The sequence below is a fragment of the Podarcis pityusensis genome (genome assembly GCF_964106645.2).
Source record: "Podarcis pityusensis genome assembly, chromosome: 4".
NCBI lineage: Eukaryota > Metazoa > Chordata > Lepidosauria > Squamata > Lacertidae > Podarcis > Podarcis pityusensis.
In genome coordinates this window covers 75038578-75052229 of record NC_138027.1, presented here as the reverse complement: position 1 = coordinate 75052229, position 13652 = coordinate 75038578, and the positions used below count along the sequence as shown (strand labels likewise).

At 43.3% G+C, this 13652-nt stretch overlaps 2 protein-coding genes across 4 annotated transcripts in view; one reads left to right on the top strand and one right to left on the bottom strand.

Moving 5' to 3' along the window:
• The window catches only part of MGAT4A (alpha-1,3-mannosyl-glycoprotein 4-beta-N-acetylglucosaminyltransferase A), a 54307-nt gene extending 50330 nt beyond the window's left edge, over window positions 1–3977 (top strand). Inside the window, exon 16 of the mRNA XM_081003427.1 lies at window positions 414–3977. Coding sequence (XP_080859553.1) covers window positions 414–440 — 27 coding nt within the window. The 3' untranslated portion in view covers window positions 441–3977. The remainder of the gene's footprint in view (window positions 1–413) is intronic.
• Window positions 3978–5337: 1360 nt separating this feature from the next.
• Window positions 5338–13610, bottom strand: UNC50 (unc-50 inner nuclear membrane RNA binding protein). 3 transcript variants are annotated; one of them, XM_081003430.1, is made up of 6 exons: window positions 13473–13610; window positions 10289–10572; window positions 9209–9329; window positions 8309–8448; window positions 7356–7457; window positions 5338–5713 (listed from the first exon to the last, which is right to left on the bottom strand). In XM_081003430.1, the coding sequence occupies exons 2-6, from the start codon at window positions 10566–10568 to the stop codon at window positions 5577–5579; spliced, it is 780 nt and encodes a 259-aa protein (XP_080859556.1). In that variant the 5' UTR covers window positions 10569–10572; window positions 13473–13610; the 3' UTR covers window positions 5338–5576. The 3 variants fall into 3 exon arrangements, with proteins under 3 accessions (XP_080859556.1, XP_080859557.1, XP_080859555.1); XM_081003431.1 differs by lacking the exon at window positions 13473–13610 and adding an exon at window positions 13108–13245; XM_081003429.1 differs by lacking the exon at window positions 13473–13610 and adding an exon at window positions 12920–13101.
• Between the last annotated feature and the right edge of the window lie 42 nt (window positions 13611–13652).

Here is a 13652-nt window from a genome sequence, read left to right as displayed (position 1 = left end):
TCAGCTTCCCTATTATCACATTCAGTTTGAAAAGCGTTTTAGGAGTCTGCTTTGTCAGCTGTATCTATCTGTGTGGAAAGCAACAGTTTAGATCAGCTGGGATGTTTCACGGTTGTGGGACAAGACTTTGTTATGACAAAGGGCAGCTTCACAATCAAGCGTTTCCACAGCAAACCAACTGGTTTATATTTAACATTGAAAAGGCACTCTTGTGTCAAAACACATGCGTGCAGTATATGCACACCCAGAAGCCATGTTTAGTCTCTGCTGTCAAGTAGCTTGTAGAAAATGTGGTTCAATAACACCGGGGGGGGGGGGGGATTACAAGGAGCTGTCTTTTGCTGTAATATGTGGTGGTCTTTTTCATAAACGGGTGTATATTTTACCAGCTGCTTTTCATCTCTGCATTGCAGATTCATATTAAAAAGCTCCCCAACTGATCAATCAAGAGGAACAAGAGAGATCTCCATCTTTTGAAGACTTTTCTACAAAATCCACCCCCCCCAATTGCAGAGTGAAATCACTGAGCATGCACCTTATTTCCAACTCTGACTTCTCAGTGAAACTACCTCTTGTGAAATCTACTGTAGTTGAGAAGATAAGACTCAGCAAGAAAGATTTATTACAATTTAGAAACTGACCGGTATTATTTATCTTGGATCCATGAGTTCCTTCATGACTCTGCTGCCTAAGGATCACGGTGTCCCCGATCCAAGTGATAGGGATACGCTACATGGAAGTTGTACATATTGTTACATTCCTCGAAGATGAAAAAAATATGAATACATTTTATGAAGGGGGTACTTTTTGGAGGTCCATTTATTTTGCTAATTCAAGCCCTCTTTTATAGATGATCAGGGATATATATTCAAAAGCATTAGGGGGATTTAATTTATTAAAATGATTTGAAAAGTACATATTTTTATGCAGGTAATATAACTCGATGCAGTTTTTTTTTTAAACGGATTATCTTACTTCTTGGGTTGACACTACATTTTGCTTTGGTGATGAAGTGACCATATTTTGTAATATACTGCCATGGTTAGGAGTGTTAAATGGGAGTTTAAAGATGAAGCACTTTTGTACCATACTAAGAACGCAACTTTAAAAACTTATCCTGCACAAAAGTAAATGTGATTTTGCATAGGACAACTTGCCCTATGGCTTATGCCCAAAATCTAGGAGATGTTGTTCAAAGGCATAACATGCAAGGACTTTGAATAGCATTACTTTCTAATGCTCACAGTCCACAATATGTAATCACAGAAGGCATGTTGAGGAGTTTTGTACTTCAGTATGGTGTGCGAATCTGAAGTCTGATTCATCCTCTCCCATTAAAGGGAAATTTTGATAATGGATTATTCCTTTTTAAACCTTTGTACAATCTTCCGAAACACAGCCAATTTATTCATTTGGATAGAAAAGCGCTCCGATGTTTCCGCATTTACATTTTTGTTTTTGCTTTACATCCCGTTTTGTATGGTCTCTGCACATTCTTATGGAATGACTTAAACTTACCATTTTATTAGGGATAACGGTGGAAATAGGTAGATACACAGTAACCTCAGCTGAGCTTTTTTAAAAATGTGATTTGTCTGTCTTTACTTTCAAGTGTTAAAAGTGATTTTTTCCCCTTTAAGAGGGCCCAGCTCCGCTAAAAGCATTGCACTCCAGCTGACTGAAGCAAGGGACATCATGTGATTCTGGATGCTTGTTGTCTTTTGTACTTCAAGGAAATGAAGAAGAGATCCTTGCTTGGTCAGTAGCCTTGAAGAGAGGCAATTCTAGCACTTTGTGCTCTGCAGCACAGTAAACACGCAATAGTATGTAATAGTTTTTAAAGAACTCTCTTAACCCTAGCCAAGATATGAGAAGCTAAGCTGTTTTTTTTTTTTACCTCAACTGCACACCTGTCACTCATGCAGGTAAACAGAAGTTTACTTAAGTGGTGGTAGTTTGTTTCACGAGCTGAATCTTAAGATAATTCTGCATCTTGGATGCCAGCTTTGCCAAAAAAGAACTGTCTGCCTTCTCTCAAGGGTGAAAACGATTTGTAAAATTTATGCGAATAAGTGTCTGCAAATAGGTGTCTGCCCACCTTCCCCCTCGTGAGTTTTTTTTCTAAAAAGTGTCATAGTAATATCCATTTTAAAATCAAGTTTCAAATTGTTCAAGATGTTTCCACAATAGAGGTCCCCCCCCCAAAAAATATTTTTTTTCTTGGTTGAATCTGTCCTATATTTATAGACTAGGTTTGCTGAGACTCTTTCCTTCTCCATTTGGCTGGGAAGATAAGTATGCGCTTAAGATTTTATCTTGTTTTACTACTTTGTGTGTTGCCCAAAGAATGACTGTTATTGGGCATCTAATAAAAATAGTTAAAAAATAAAAAATAGAGCTTGTGTAGCATAGTGGCCGAGAGCCTATCCTCAAACATCACCTTCCATGAAATCACTGGGTTAGGTAAGCCACAATCTCTGTCTTAGCTCCACATCTGAAATACAGGCATAATGAGACTGCAGGGTGGTTCTAAAGATTTATGAGGCAGTTCAAGGCACTTAAAAACCCAAAGTGCTACATAAATGCTAAGTATTTACAATTGTCATTGGGAAAAGTCGTATGCTGTCTGTGGTGCCAAACTTGCATTGAAATTAGTGTTCGCACAACACAGTTACAGGAGCAAGTATTTATGCATTTTGAACCAGTGCTTGATGATTTGGTAACGCCACTGGCCTACTCGAAGGTGGGGGGGGGGTATGAGAAATTCCAAGTCCGTGGGACAAATTTCAAAGCCAACTTTGTATGTGTTTTGCATGGGGGATAATATGCAGACCTGTATCTCCAATTTGATTTGCTCTGAACAAGCTTTGTAACAGCCCTGGTCTTCCACTTAGCATAGCAAAGCATGGGGGCTACAGCTCCTCGTTAAAGGTTGGCAGTATTGCTCCCAAGCTTGTACTGCCTAAAAGGTTTGTAAAAATGTGTCAACATTTGGTGGTATGAATTAAGAGGTTGTTTGATCTTTTGCTACATAGTATTACTAAATCCCAGAGTCCATCAATCAACACCCCCCCCCCTTCTAAATTCATTCCGTTTGTGGCAACTACCCTTCTAATGCCCCTGATTTTTGTCCGCCAAGTGATCAAATTATTGCCTAGAAACCAAAGTGTTGTTTTCCTCCTTTTACCTAGCAGTTCAACTGGGCTTACACCCCCCCCCCCCAGCAAATGCAACCTAATCTTCCACAGTATATTGAACATGTTGATTCTGGGGTGGGTGGGAGAGAGAACACAAATCAGCCAAAAGCAGGGGGTGTAATACAGAGATTGTGTGGCGAAACCACCACCAAAAGTGGTTGTTTCCCCTTACTCATTGGAAATAAGAAAAAAAAATCCTGTCCTGCAAATATAAGTTAACTTAATCCAAAACTTCTTTATATTTCTGGCCATTCTACAAAGATGACAAGCCTTTCAAATTCAGTCACATTCTCTGAATATCAGATTTGTGCGTCACTTGTATTACGGTGTAGCTATTTGCTAAGGTTTTAATATACTATTGTGAATGTTTATAAGCCTTAAAAATAGCTGAGTAGGATGACAGCCAGCAGGTTTGATTTCTTGCTTTTATTAGACTTTGCTAGGAATGATTACAGTTTTGGTAACTGAATGATGTCAGTGGTAATTAATTCACCAAAGGAGAAATGATGCTCCAACTCCTTATTCCCAGTCCGCTGTGTGGTTGCCAATTTCTGTTTCTGTGCTCATGGAACCTGCAACTTTGGCCCTACAGCCAGCCATGTTTCCATTAACCATTGACAGTACTTGCAGTACAATTTATTTTTTTGAGCTAGGTTTTGGTTTTGTTAATCTTGCTGCTATATTTGAAAACCTAACTGGGTCATGTTAACCGTGCCTTTCATCAATGTTCTATGTGCCACAGCTGCCCATGTAATATTTGAAATAAATATTTTGAAAAAGCGTTATTGAATACTTAACTAGTGAAAATATGGAACTCTGTACAGAACAGCTTTCGGATCGGAGCTTTTTAATTGATATATCACTTTACCATTTGGGTTCTCTCTAAACCCTCTTTTTCCAAGGCTACTTTAGAAAGGTGCATACCAGGAGTGGGTAACATGTGGCCTGAAGCCCAAATTCTGCCCAATTGCAGGTACCTTGGTACTTGAACAACTTGGCTCCTGAACAAATCGGCTCCTGAATGCCACACACCCAGAAGTACGTGTTCCGGTTTGTGAACATTTTTCAGAAACCGAACGTCCGACATGGCTTCCAGTTGAGTGCAGGAAGCTCCTGCAGCCAATTGGAAGCCATGCCTTGGTTTTTGAATGGTTTTGAGAGTCGAACGGACTCCTGGAATGGATTAAGTTCGGGAACCAAGATACCACTGTACTGCGAATTGGCAATGCTTGCAGTGCTCCTTGCACAGCATTCCCCAATAGTTTGACAAACAGGGGTATGATGTATGGGAAATTCTGCAGGAGTGGGGCATTGCAAGTTGGAACATTTTCTTTGGAAAAGAAAAAGAACACTCTTAAAAATTGTTTTTAAAAGTGCATTTTCCTCCCAAAGGAAACAAGTTTGGTTGATACGAACTGCTGCTCTTTCTTGCAGCTTACAGCCCTGTTTTTCTCTCTCATGAAGGAGGGGTATACATCCATCTAAAGGCACGGAAGCAAGCTATTCAATGCCTCCTTGATTTGACAGATGCTGATACACTTCCATAGAAACTGTTTCAAGGCCAAATAAAAGTGGTCTCGGAACTGAAAGTAGTAAACAATACAGTTGTACCTTAGATTCTGAACAAATTGGCTCCCCAGCAATTGAAACCCGGAAGTAAGTGTTCTGGTTTTTGAATGATTTTAAGGGAAACCGAACATCTGGAGTGGCTTCTGATTGGCTGCAGGAGCTTCCTGCAGCCAATCAGAAGCCGTGCTTTGGTTTCCGAACGTTTTGGAAGTTGAATGGGTTTCCGGAACGGATTCTGTTCAACTTCCAAGGTACGACTGTACTTTGAAAACTGTTTACTACTTTGCTGTCTACAAAGAAGAAAGCCTACTGAATCCAATTGGGTTTACTCCCATGTAAAGGGATAGAACAGTAACCAAAGAAAGTACTTCCACTAGCACAAGGAACTACCTCCCTCACTTTCCATGACTGCTTATATATGTTTTCAGGAGAGAGGGGAGTTCAATTGTGCGAGCAGGAAATTGTTGAGCTAGCAGAAGTACTGTAGGAAACTGTGCTTTGTAATACTCATATTTGTTAACAAAGCTGTTTACAAATAGCAGAGTCAATGCCTTTTCAATGTTGCACACAGTTGTTCTTAAAAAATATTTATTACAGTAATGTACAGCTTTTCCATTAGGAAGGGACTGCAAGAGAATACAGAATCACTATAAGTCTGCAGTTGTAAATACATTTTTTAAAAACCAAAACTTTGTACACACTGATCTACAGTGAAGAGTAAGTTATTTACAGTAATTTACAGGAGCATCCCACCTTTGCTGACAGTGGTACAAGAGGCAAGAACAAGCAATCCATTATAAAGGCTGCAGTTTATTTCACTCTGTACGTATAGAAAACACAAAGCATTTTTGTGAAATTCCATCCCATCGCTAATGAAACCACATAGAGCAGGATGAGAAGTGCAAACGGGTAGAGAAGGATGACTGTGTTCTTCAAGAACGGCAAAGCTGAAAGTAGGAGAGAGTTTCAAAAGTGAGAAAGCATGCAATTTTCTGAAGGTGCCAATGGCAAGGAACATCACAATCATCTTAATATTGACAGTCCTCAACAAAAAATCCACACCTAAAATAACTACTGTTTCTAGTAAACGCATGCCCCTCCCATCCTTTACAAAAAAAAGAAAAACTTGAATCGGGTGGCTAAGATGTGGCCTTCCCTGATGTCACTGAATTATTAACTCCCAGCATCCCCAGGCAGCATAGGCAGAGGATGAAAAGAGCTGTAGTCCTGCAAGATATAATAGGGCTACCAGATGTCCCCGTTTCCCGGGGACAGTCCCTGGATTTGCGAATAAGTCCCTGGACAAATTCCATTACCGGAATGTCCCCGGATTACATCAATTGTCCCCGGGAAACGCAGCAGTCTCAGCAGCCCGGAGCAGTTGGCTCTGGCTGGCTTCAGGAGCTGCTCGGAAGTCCCCATATGATGGTGGTGCAGGGGCTGTAAGATGCAGCTTCCGGGCTGCCTCCACCTTCCCTGACCCCAGCAACTAAGCTGTGAAGGGAGGCTTCATGCTGCCTATCGGAGCAGCCTCCCAACTCCTATTTGCATGCAAGCAGGAGGGGGTGGGGATCTCCCAGCTGTGAAGGGAGGCTTCAAGCTGCCTATCAGTGCTTGCGTGCAAGCAGGAATGGGGCTGCTCCGATGGGAAAGGAGGCATTGCGCTGCCCAAGTCTCGTTACCACCCAGGCGCATGGAGAAAGGAGATAGAAGCTTCAGAGGAAGGGGAAACATGGTGGCTGAGGTCAAGGCGGTGGCCACCCCTCTGCCACTGCCATTGCTGCAGAATCAGCGTCCCGAACGTGTAGCATTTATTTATTTTATTTAAAGTGTCCCCGGATTCATTGAAAAAAATCTGGTAACCTTACGATATAAGGCACGGCCACATGTCCTCCCGCCATTCTTAAACTTCGTCTCTTTGGAATCTGGCATGTTCATAAATATATAACCCAAAGGATTGCACAACTGGCCCTGTGGCGCTTCGACCTTGTTTCTTGAGCAACATCAACTACCTCCCAACCATACTGCATCACAAACCCATGTTTAAAATTGAGTGAAAGTCCAGAATTTCACTGTCTGTTGCCCAACTGATACTGTCAACTCTATCCTAGGCAGCAATAGCAAACTCGCTCTCCCCATATGGGTTCTGCACCATGCACACGAAAAACAGGGTAGAGAAAGGCAGGTTTGTAGAATGCAAAAAATACTAAGGAAATCCCCTAAGGGGGAAACTCTACACCCCGCCACAAATAAACACACAGAAGGCTGACTTCACACATTCTCACCCACAGGAACAAAAGCATGCATAGCTGTAAGCCAGTATAGCTTCTGTTGGCTCCACATTTGCAAGCGCAGTACTTTCACAAAGGGATGCAGAGTCACGTGGCAGGTCAGTTAAAGCCACTACATATTACACAGCATTTCAAGTAACGATGCTGTGCAAAGCTTGTAGAGTTGCTGTCAGAGTGAGCCCTCCCCTGATGCTTATCATAAAGTTTACTCATACTGAAACAGGGATTTAGCAAAAAAGGACTGGGAAGAAGGCACTATTCTTGTTACTAACTAGGTTGCAAAGGCTTCAATGCTTACCACTGTACCCTAGAAATGTCACGTAGATGTAATAACCAATTGCAGTCAGCCAGAAAGTATTCCCAACGAAATAGCCAATAAACGAATTCAATAAAATTACGTCTGCAAGAGAGAAAACCAAAGTTTCTTAACCCAGTGAACATCTGCTCACTGAAGGTCCCAAAAAGGGCGCTGTGTACCATTGGGGTGTTGCCTCCAGTAGGATACAGAAACAGACTGGAGCTCACTGTGGAAAAGCCACTATGGGACACTTTAGAGAAGGTCCATGGAGCTCTTCAGCTGCTGGCTGATCCAAAGCGAGCTGCTGGCCATGTCCTTTGACAGGCTAACCTTGCCTGAAGCCACCTCCAAACTCACATAAGCAGGGCCTAAGCACTTGTCTGCCTGCCCTCAGAGGAGGCAACTGTGAACACACCAAAAGGGTCAGGTCAAAGAGCAACTGCCTCAGCCAGAAACATCATGTCTCCCCATTTCTCCCAGACCAGCACTAAGCATGGTTGTGAGGGAACCCAATCCAGAAGACTCCTCAGGGGGGAAAAAAGCCTGGTTGAGGTACTAAACCGTGGCATGAAGCAGGGCCAGGTTTGCAGACTCTTACTGTCAGAAAAGAATACCCCCCCCAACTAGCCCAGGAAAAAGGGAAGGAAAGGGAGGGAGAAACCAGAAATTGGGGTGGGGGGGTGGGGCGCAAAACCTCTTTGAAAAAGAAACAAGAGGCAGTGACTAGTCAGAAACAGAGCCCAGCCCATAAACAACCTCTTGGTCTGGAAGGTAGGGAGTTTCTCTTCCTCCTCCAGAAGAAAATTGCAGGATTTTGCCTCTCTGATCCTGCAGGAGCCACCATCGCTATAGGGCGTGGTGCCCCCCAGGATCCTCCAGGTGAATTACAGTGTCAGCACAAAGCAAGAGAAGGCAAAAAATGCTTCAAGTCAGGGAAGGGAAGGTTTACTTACAATGGATGAAGAACAGCTGTATGAAATGTAAGATGACGAGAAGTGGATAAAAAGCATTCAAATGAACATCAAAGGCATATCCCCACTCTACGTCACAGTCTCTGTTCGGGTGCTTTGTCAAGTACTTATTGGAGATGAACCTCGGGGAGGGGGAGAGAATTTGGAACAGACATGTTAAAAAATAGTATGCAAACTTTGACAATTTCAACTTTTTGGTGAAATTACAGCCTAGAAAAATTAATCCTTGCTATTTTCCATTTCTCATATTCTGAAGAACACAAATGCATTTATGGACTTACAGGGCTCTGGTAAGGATTCCTGAAAAAACTACAACATAGGAAATATTTTTGATTCCCTAGAAGCCAGCTAAACAAATGTACATGTCAGTAAGAAGACTGCGGAACCAGGGCAAGAGGGGAAAGGTTATTCCCCTATCCTGTAACTGATGCAATATGGCCTTCTATATACTAACTCTGAATGTACTGTCCTAGTAATTCTGTAGTCCTAGTCCCTTGCACATTTTCTCTCTCGCTGCAATGCACAAATATTTTAAAGATAAAACTGATTAACATGGCAGCCAATTTAACAGCTGAAGTGAGTAGTTTTCCATCTCCATGGCTACCTTCAGAAACATACCCTTATATTTAAGTACATAACAGCCCAGAATTACTTGTACATTAAATATTTTCTTTTTGCCAGATTTTGAACTGAAACCTTCTGCTGGAACAGCACTGTACATCTAGCCCAGAGATGAGAAATGTGTCTACTTAAACTCTTCTTCCTTACAAGTAGACAAACTTAGGACTGTAGCTGAAGGTTCCAGCAATCATATTCTATACAGCAAGATTCAAACTTCTCAAAAAACCACCCAACTCTACTCAGGTTGTTTTAAAGACTTACCACATGAAAGTTGCAATTAGAAGGCCAACTCCTACGCAGTCTATAAAGATGACCCAGAGCAGCAGCTTTATCATTTCAACAAAGCCCAAGCCCAACACAAAGCCAAATCCTATAGTGGATACTGAAGGAGGAAGACGAACAGCAGAGACAGAGGATTAACTCTTGACACGCAAGTAGGTTGAAACAATACCCATTTGCTCTCAGATTTTCTTTCACTTAATTTTACTGGAAAAGTACTTGTAGCATGTTTAATGCTGTGCTGTTTAAGGCTTACAGCATAAAATTGTTGGGTATATGCATACAACTAGGATTTGCAAGAGTAAAATGTGTGGGCTGTACTACATGTACACAAATAAAGCAAGAAATGGGCAACTGTGTGATCTCTGGCACATGTTTGTGTAGGATGTGGGACATCAACACAAATAAAGTTAAACCTTTCTGTTCATAAAAAAGCCAATCACGCATTGTTGCACAGTGCAGAAATAAACAAATCCACAATGTAAGTTCTCAGATGGCAGAATTTCTGCCTGCCTCATAATTTTGCCAGGGTAATTGGATTTTTATCACTTAGGGCAGGCACAGGCAAACTCGGCCCTCCAGATGTTTTGGGACTACAACTCCCATCATCCCTAGCTAACAGGACCAGTGGTCAGGGATGATGTGAGTTGTAGTCCCAAAACATCTGGAGGGCCAAGTCTGCCTATGCCTGACTTAGGGCTTGTCATTCTTTGTCACATGCCAGGGATCACAGAACTGAGAATTTTAAAACCATGCAATGCACAGAACAGATTGGCTGTGGACTGCAGGATGAAGTAACTGAAGCCAAAATGTGAGGGAATCTTTATCAGTGTGGATGTGGCAGATATTGCAATCATAGTTTATTCACTGCTTATTGTTTTCATGGATGAGGCGCAAGAGGGAATGTGTAGGAACACATGTTCCCCACTGAATGAAATTATATAAGCATGGGTTTTACACAGAAAAAGCTACAGCAGTACAAATGATGCATTTTTCTGGAGCAAGCCCAGCTCTGGTCAACTATTCCCTGTACGGTATTCAATAAATTTCTCAGGCACTCACCGCATAGCCAGATACTCAGCAACACAAGGAAAGCTGGGTCATCTCTTGCCCACTGGTCTTTTGTTTGCTTCCTGTAATGGAAGTTCCTGTACACTTTCTGTGGTGAAGTGAATAGATACAGCATCTGCCACAGAGCAAACTCAAAGTCCATATGCCGAAAGTGAAGGAGTCTCCTCAAGTATTTGTAGCGCTTGAACCCTGCTGTGTGCCTGGCTGCCTCCCTAGAGTTTAAAGAGCCGTTGTCATGATCTAGGGAATTAAGAGACGTGGTAGGCAACATCTTGCTGAAAAGGAAAGAAAACAGACCAATGGATTTTAAAAAACAAACAAAATAAAGGTGCAAGTTATCACATTTAGGTTACAATCCTTAAACACACATATCTCAGAGTGAACACCAAGGAACAAATTGGGGATTGCTGCCAAATAAACATAGATAATTTTGCCAATGGAGGTCTTTTGAAGCTCAACTGCAGACATGCTCCCTTAGAATCTAGTGGATCTTACTGCCCTCTGAGCAGGCTTAGAATGACACGCCCTTGTCACATGACCTCACTTTGTTCTTTACCCTACCTGAAAACAATGCAATGTGATGGCAATGTCTTAACAGTGGACACAGCTCATATCAAGTTCAAGATCTCTCAGTAACTGCACAAACTTGGGCACCTGCAATCTCCTTTGCTCTTTTAGAAGTGCAAGGACATGGATGCAATCATAACCATATTCCTTCCTTCCTTAGTCCCAGAGGGCTTCGCGAGCACATAATTCAACACTTGGCAACTGGATAAAGCTCAATCCTACTCTTTTCTACCCACAATAGGCTAAAAGTCTGTTCAAAATAGAGGAGGCATCAATGTAGCTAGTTATGGTGGTATAGCAGTGGATGAAGAAAGTTGGCAGAAGCAAGCATAAGGAAATGGAGCAGGTGAGCAGAGCTGGGATGAGCAACTGCCCTTCAATAATCTGTACAACTACTAAAGAGCTTGCTTTCAAGTAATGTTGCAATCACAGAACAACCATTGGCACCAACTGGACATCCAAGTAGATATACTTAATATCACAGACTGTTTTCTTAAATCCACTTTGTCCTGTTGCCATTGTTGACGGCTTATTGCAACCCTGACTCTGTGGCTGTTACATACATGCAAGCAGCAGGGCTGTCAGGGCAGGACTTCAGGGCAGATGTTCAGGACTTCATCCAGCAGAGTGAGCCAGAGAGCCTCTAAATGCATCAGGGCTGGCTTATCGCATTTTGAAATATATGATACAGTACACACTATCATTTAAAGATAACCTTCCTCCTTTGTGGAAGTCCTGACTATTCTCCTTTTGGGCTTTCCCCTCCATTAAATGCTCTTCCATACAAATAAATTCCTTCCACACACAAAAACTGGGGTGGAGTCTAGTCTTTCTTCCCACCATCTAGGCCTAGCTCAGATGCAGCAAGAACCCCACAGCTCATTGTTGCAGCCACAAGCCTTAGTCTTGAATACTCCCACTTGACCTTTGCCTATAATTAGAGATGTATTTTTCTGGTACCAAACACATTTTCCATCTCACTGAAAATGAGGCGTAAGCAAGAACCAGATCCTGCACCATGACTTCATGAAGCACTCCTAAAAGCTTCGCGACCAAACTTTACAAGTTTGTTAACAAAGGGTTAAAAATCAGTCTCCGTCATATGCATTTCTCAAATGCCAAGCAACTCTGGTGTGTAAGAATTTAAAATGAACAAGGATAAAAGTTCCAGCATCATGCAGACAAGAAAAAAAGCAAACAAGCAACAAGCTAGCTACTATTCCGCCCCCCCCCCATGACTTACAATACAACAGGCATGTCCAACTCCCAAGAGACTGTGATCTACTCCCAGAATAAAAAAAAACTGGCAGTGATCAACCCATTGTCATTGGAGGGAGGAGGAGTGTGCATGCGTAGGGTGGGTGGATTGCCCAGAGTTGTTGAGCTTTTTAAGGGGATGATTACAAAGTTTTTTTTTAGCTCTCCCCCCCCCCCATAACCTTTTGTGCTTGATAAGGATCCCACAATCTACCAGGAACAGCCGGGGATCTACTGGTAGATCACGATCTACTGGTTGGACATCCCTGCAATACAAGATTCCCAAATGGCCAGTTAGGGCTGGGAATGGAGAAAGCACAGTGGACATGGATGTGGAAGGAAAGCCAGCCAGTCAAGGAGACTGGACAGGTAATAAAAGGCAGAGAACGAACATTTGCAAAGGTGGTGAAGAAGGAGGAGGAGGATTATTTATTATTTATACCCCGCCCATCTGGCTGGATACAGAACAGAAATAGCTAAGAAAAGACATAACAGCCCGTATTTTGAGAATATGCCACCCAACCAGCTGACTGGGTGCGGTTTGTTTAGAGTGGATAAAGTCAGGGAAAAGGCAGCTGGTCACTTTTAGCAAAAACCCAAGGAGTTTCAAGCAGCCTCTCCCACCCCACCCCACCCCACCTGGTGTGTCAGTGGCTGAGTGGGTATGGATAATTTCACACGGGCTCGACACGGGTGTAGGGGGTGCGTGTGAATGCGGGGAGTAGGTGCTGCTGAGGGAGGGGCCAGAAGGAGGACGCGGAACCTGAGCGTTCCAGAACCCCGAGCGAGAGAACTCACGGAACGTTCCGCGGCCGCTTCCGCCCCGCGCAGAACTGCGGCTCCCGGCCCCGACGTCCTGCGTCCCTCAGGCGACGACGCTTCGGGGGGGGGGGAGCGGAAGGCAGAGGGGCGCGCGCCTCTCCTCCCCACCCTCCAACAGGAGCTCGCCTTCTGCCGCCTATCAGCCACCGCAGCTGCCAACTCACAGCAGCTGATCTGCGTGTTTTCCTCAGTAACTTCCGGCAAAAGGGACCCTCCCCAAGGCGCAGGCGCGCCGAGGTGTATGACGGGTAGGCCCCGCCCAAAACGGATGGCGGAGAGGACGACGGTTAGACGTCGGTTGCGCACACAGAGCTTTAACACAAAAAGTGTAGACCATCCCCTCACTTTACATTCTGTGCTTGAGCAATTTCTTTCCCCTTCCCCTTTGACGGCAAACAGCAAGACTTTTAAACGAAGCCGTGGTTGGGCAGGATGTTCTCAAAGGACAGATGGATCATGGATAGTTTCGTTGAGAATCCTGGGGATCCCTTCCAACCCTGACATTCTATGATTCTCCCTCCTTACTTACAAATGGTAGCAGCAAAGACACGAGTCGCTGCCGTAAACATATCAAACTTCGACCCAAGAGGAGATGCGACCTTCAGTAGAAGAGAAACTTCGTCCTTTTGCTGCTGCTGCTTTGTTTGTGTGGGTGTGCTACTGGCAAGTCACCTCTACACTAAAAAGTTGGACAGATCTAGTAAATATT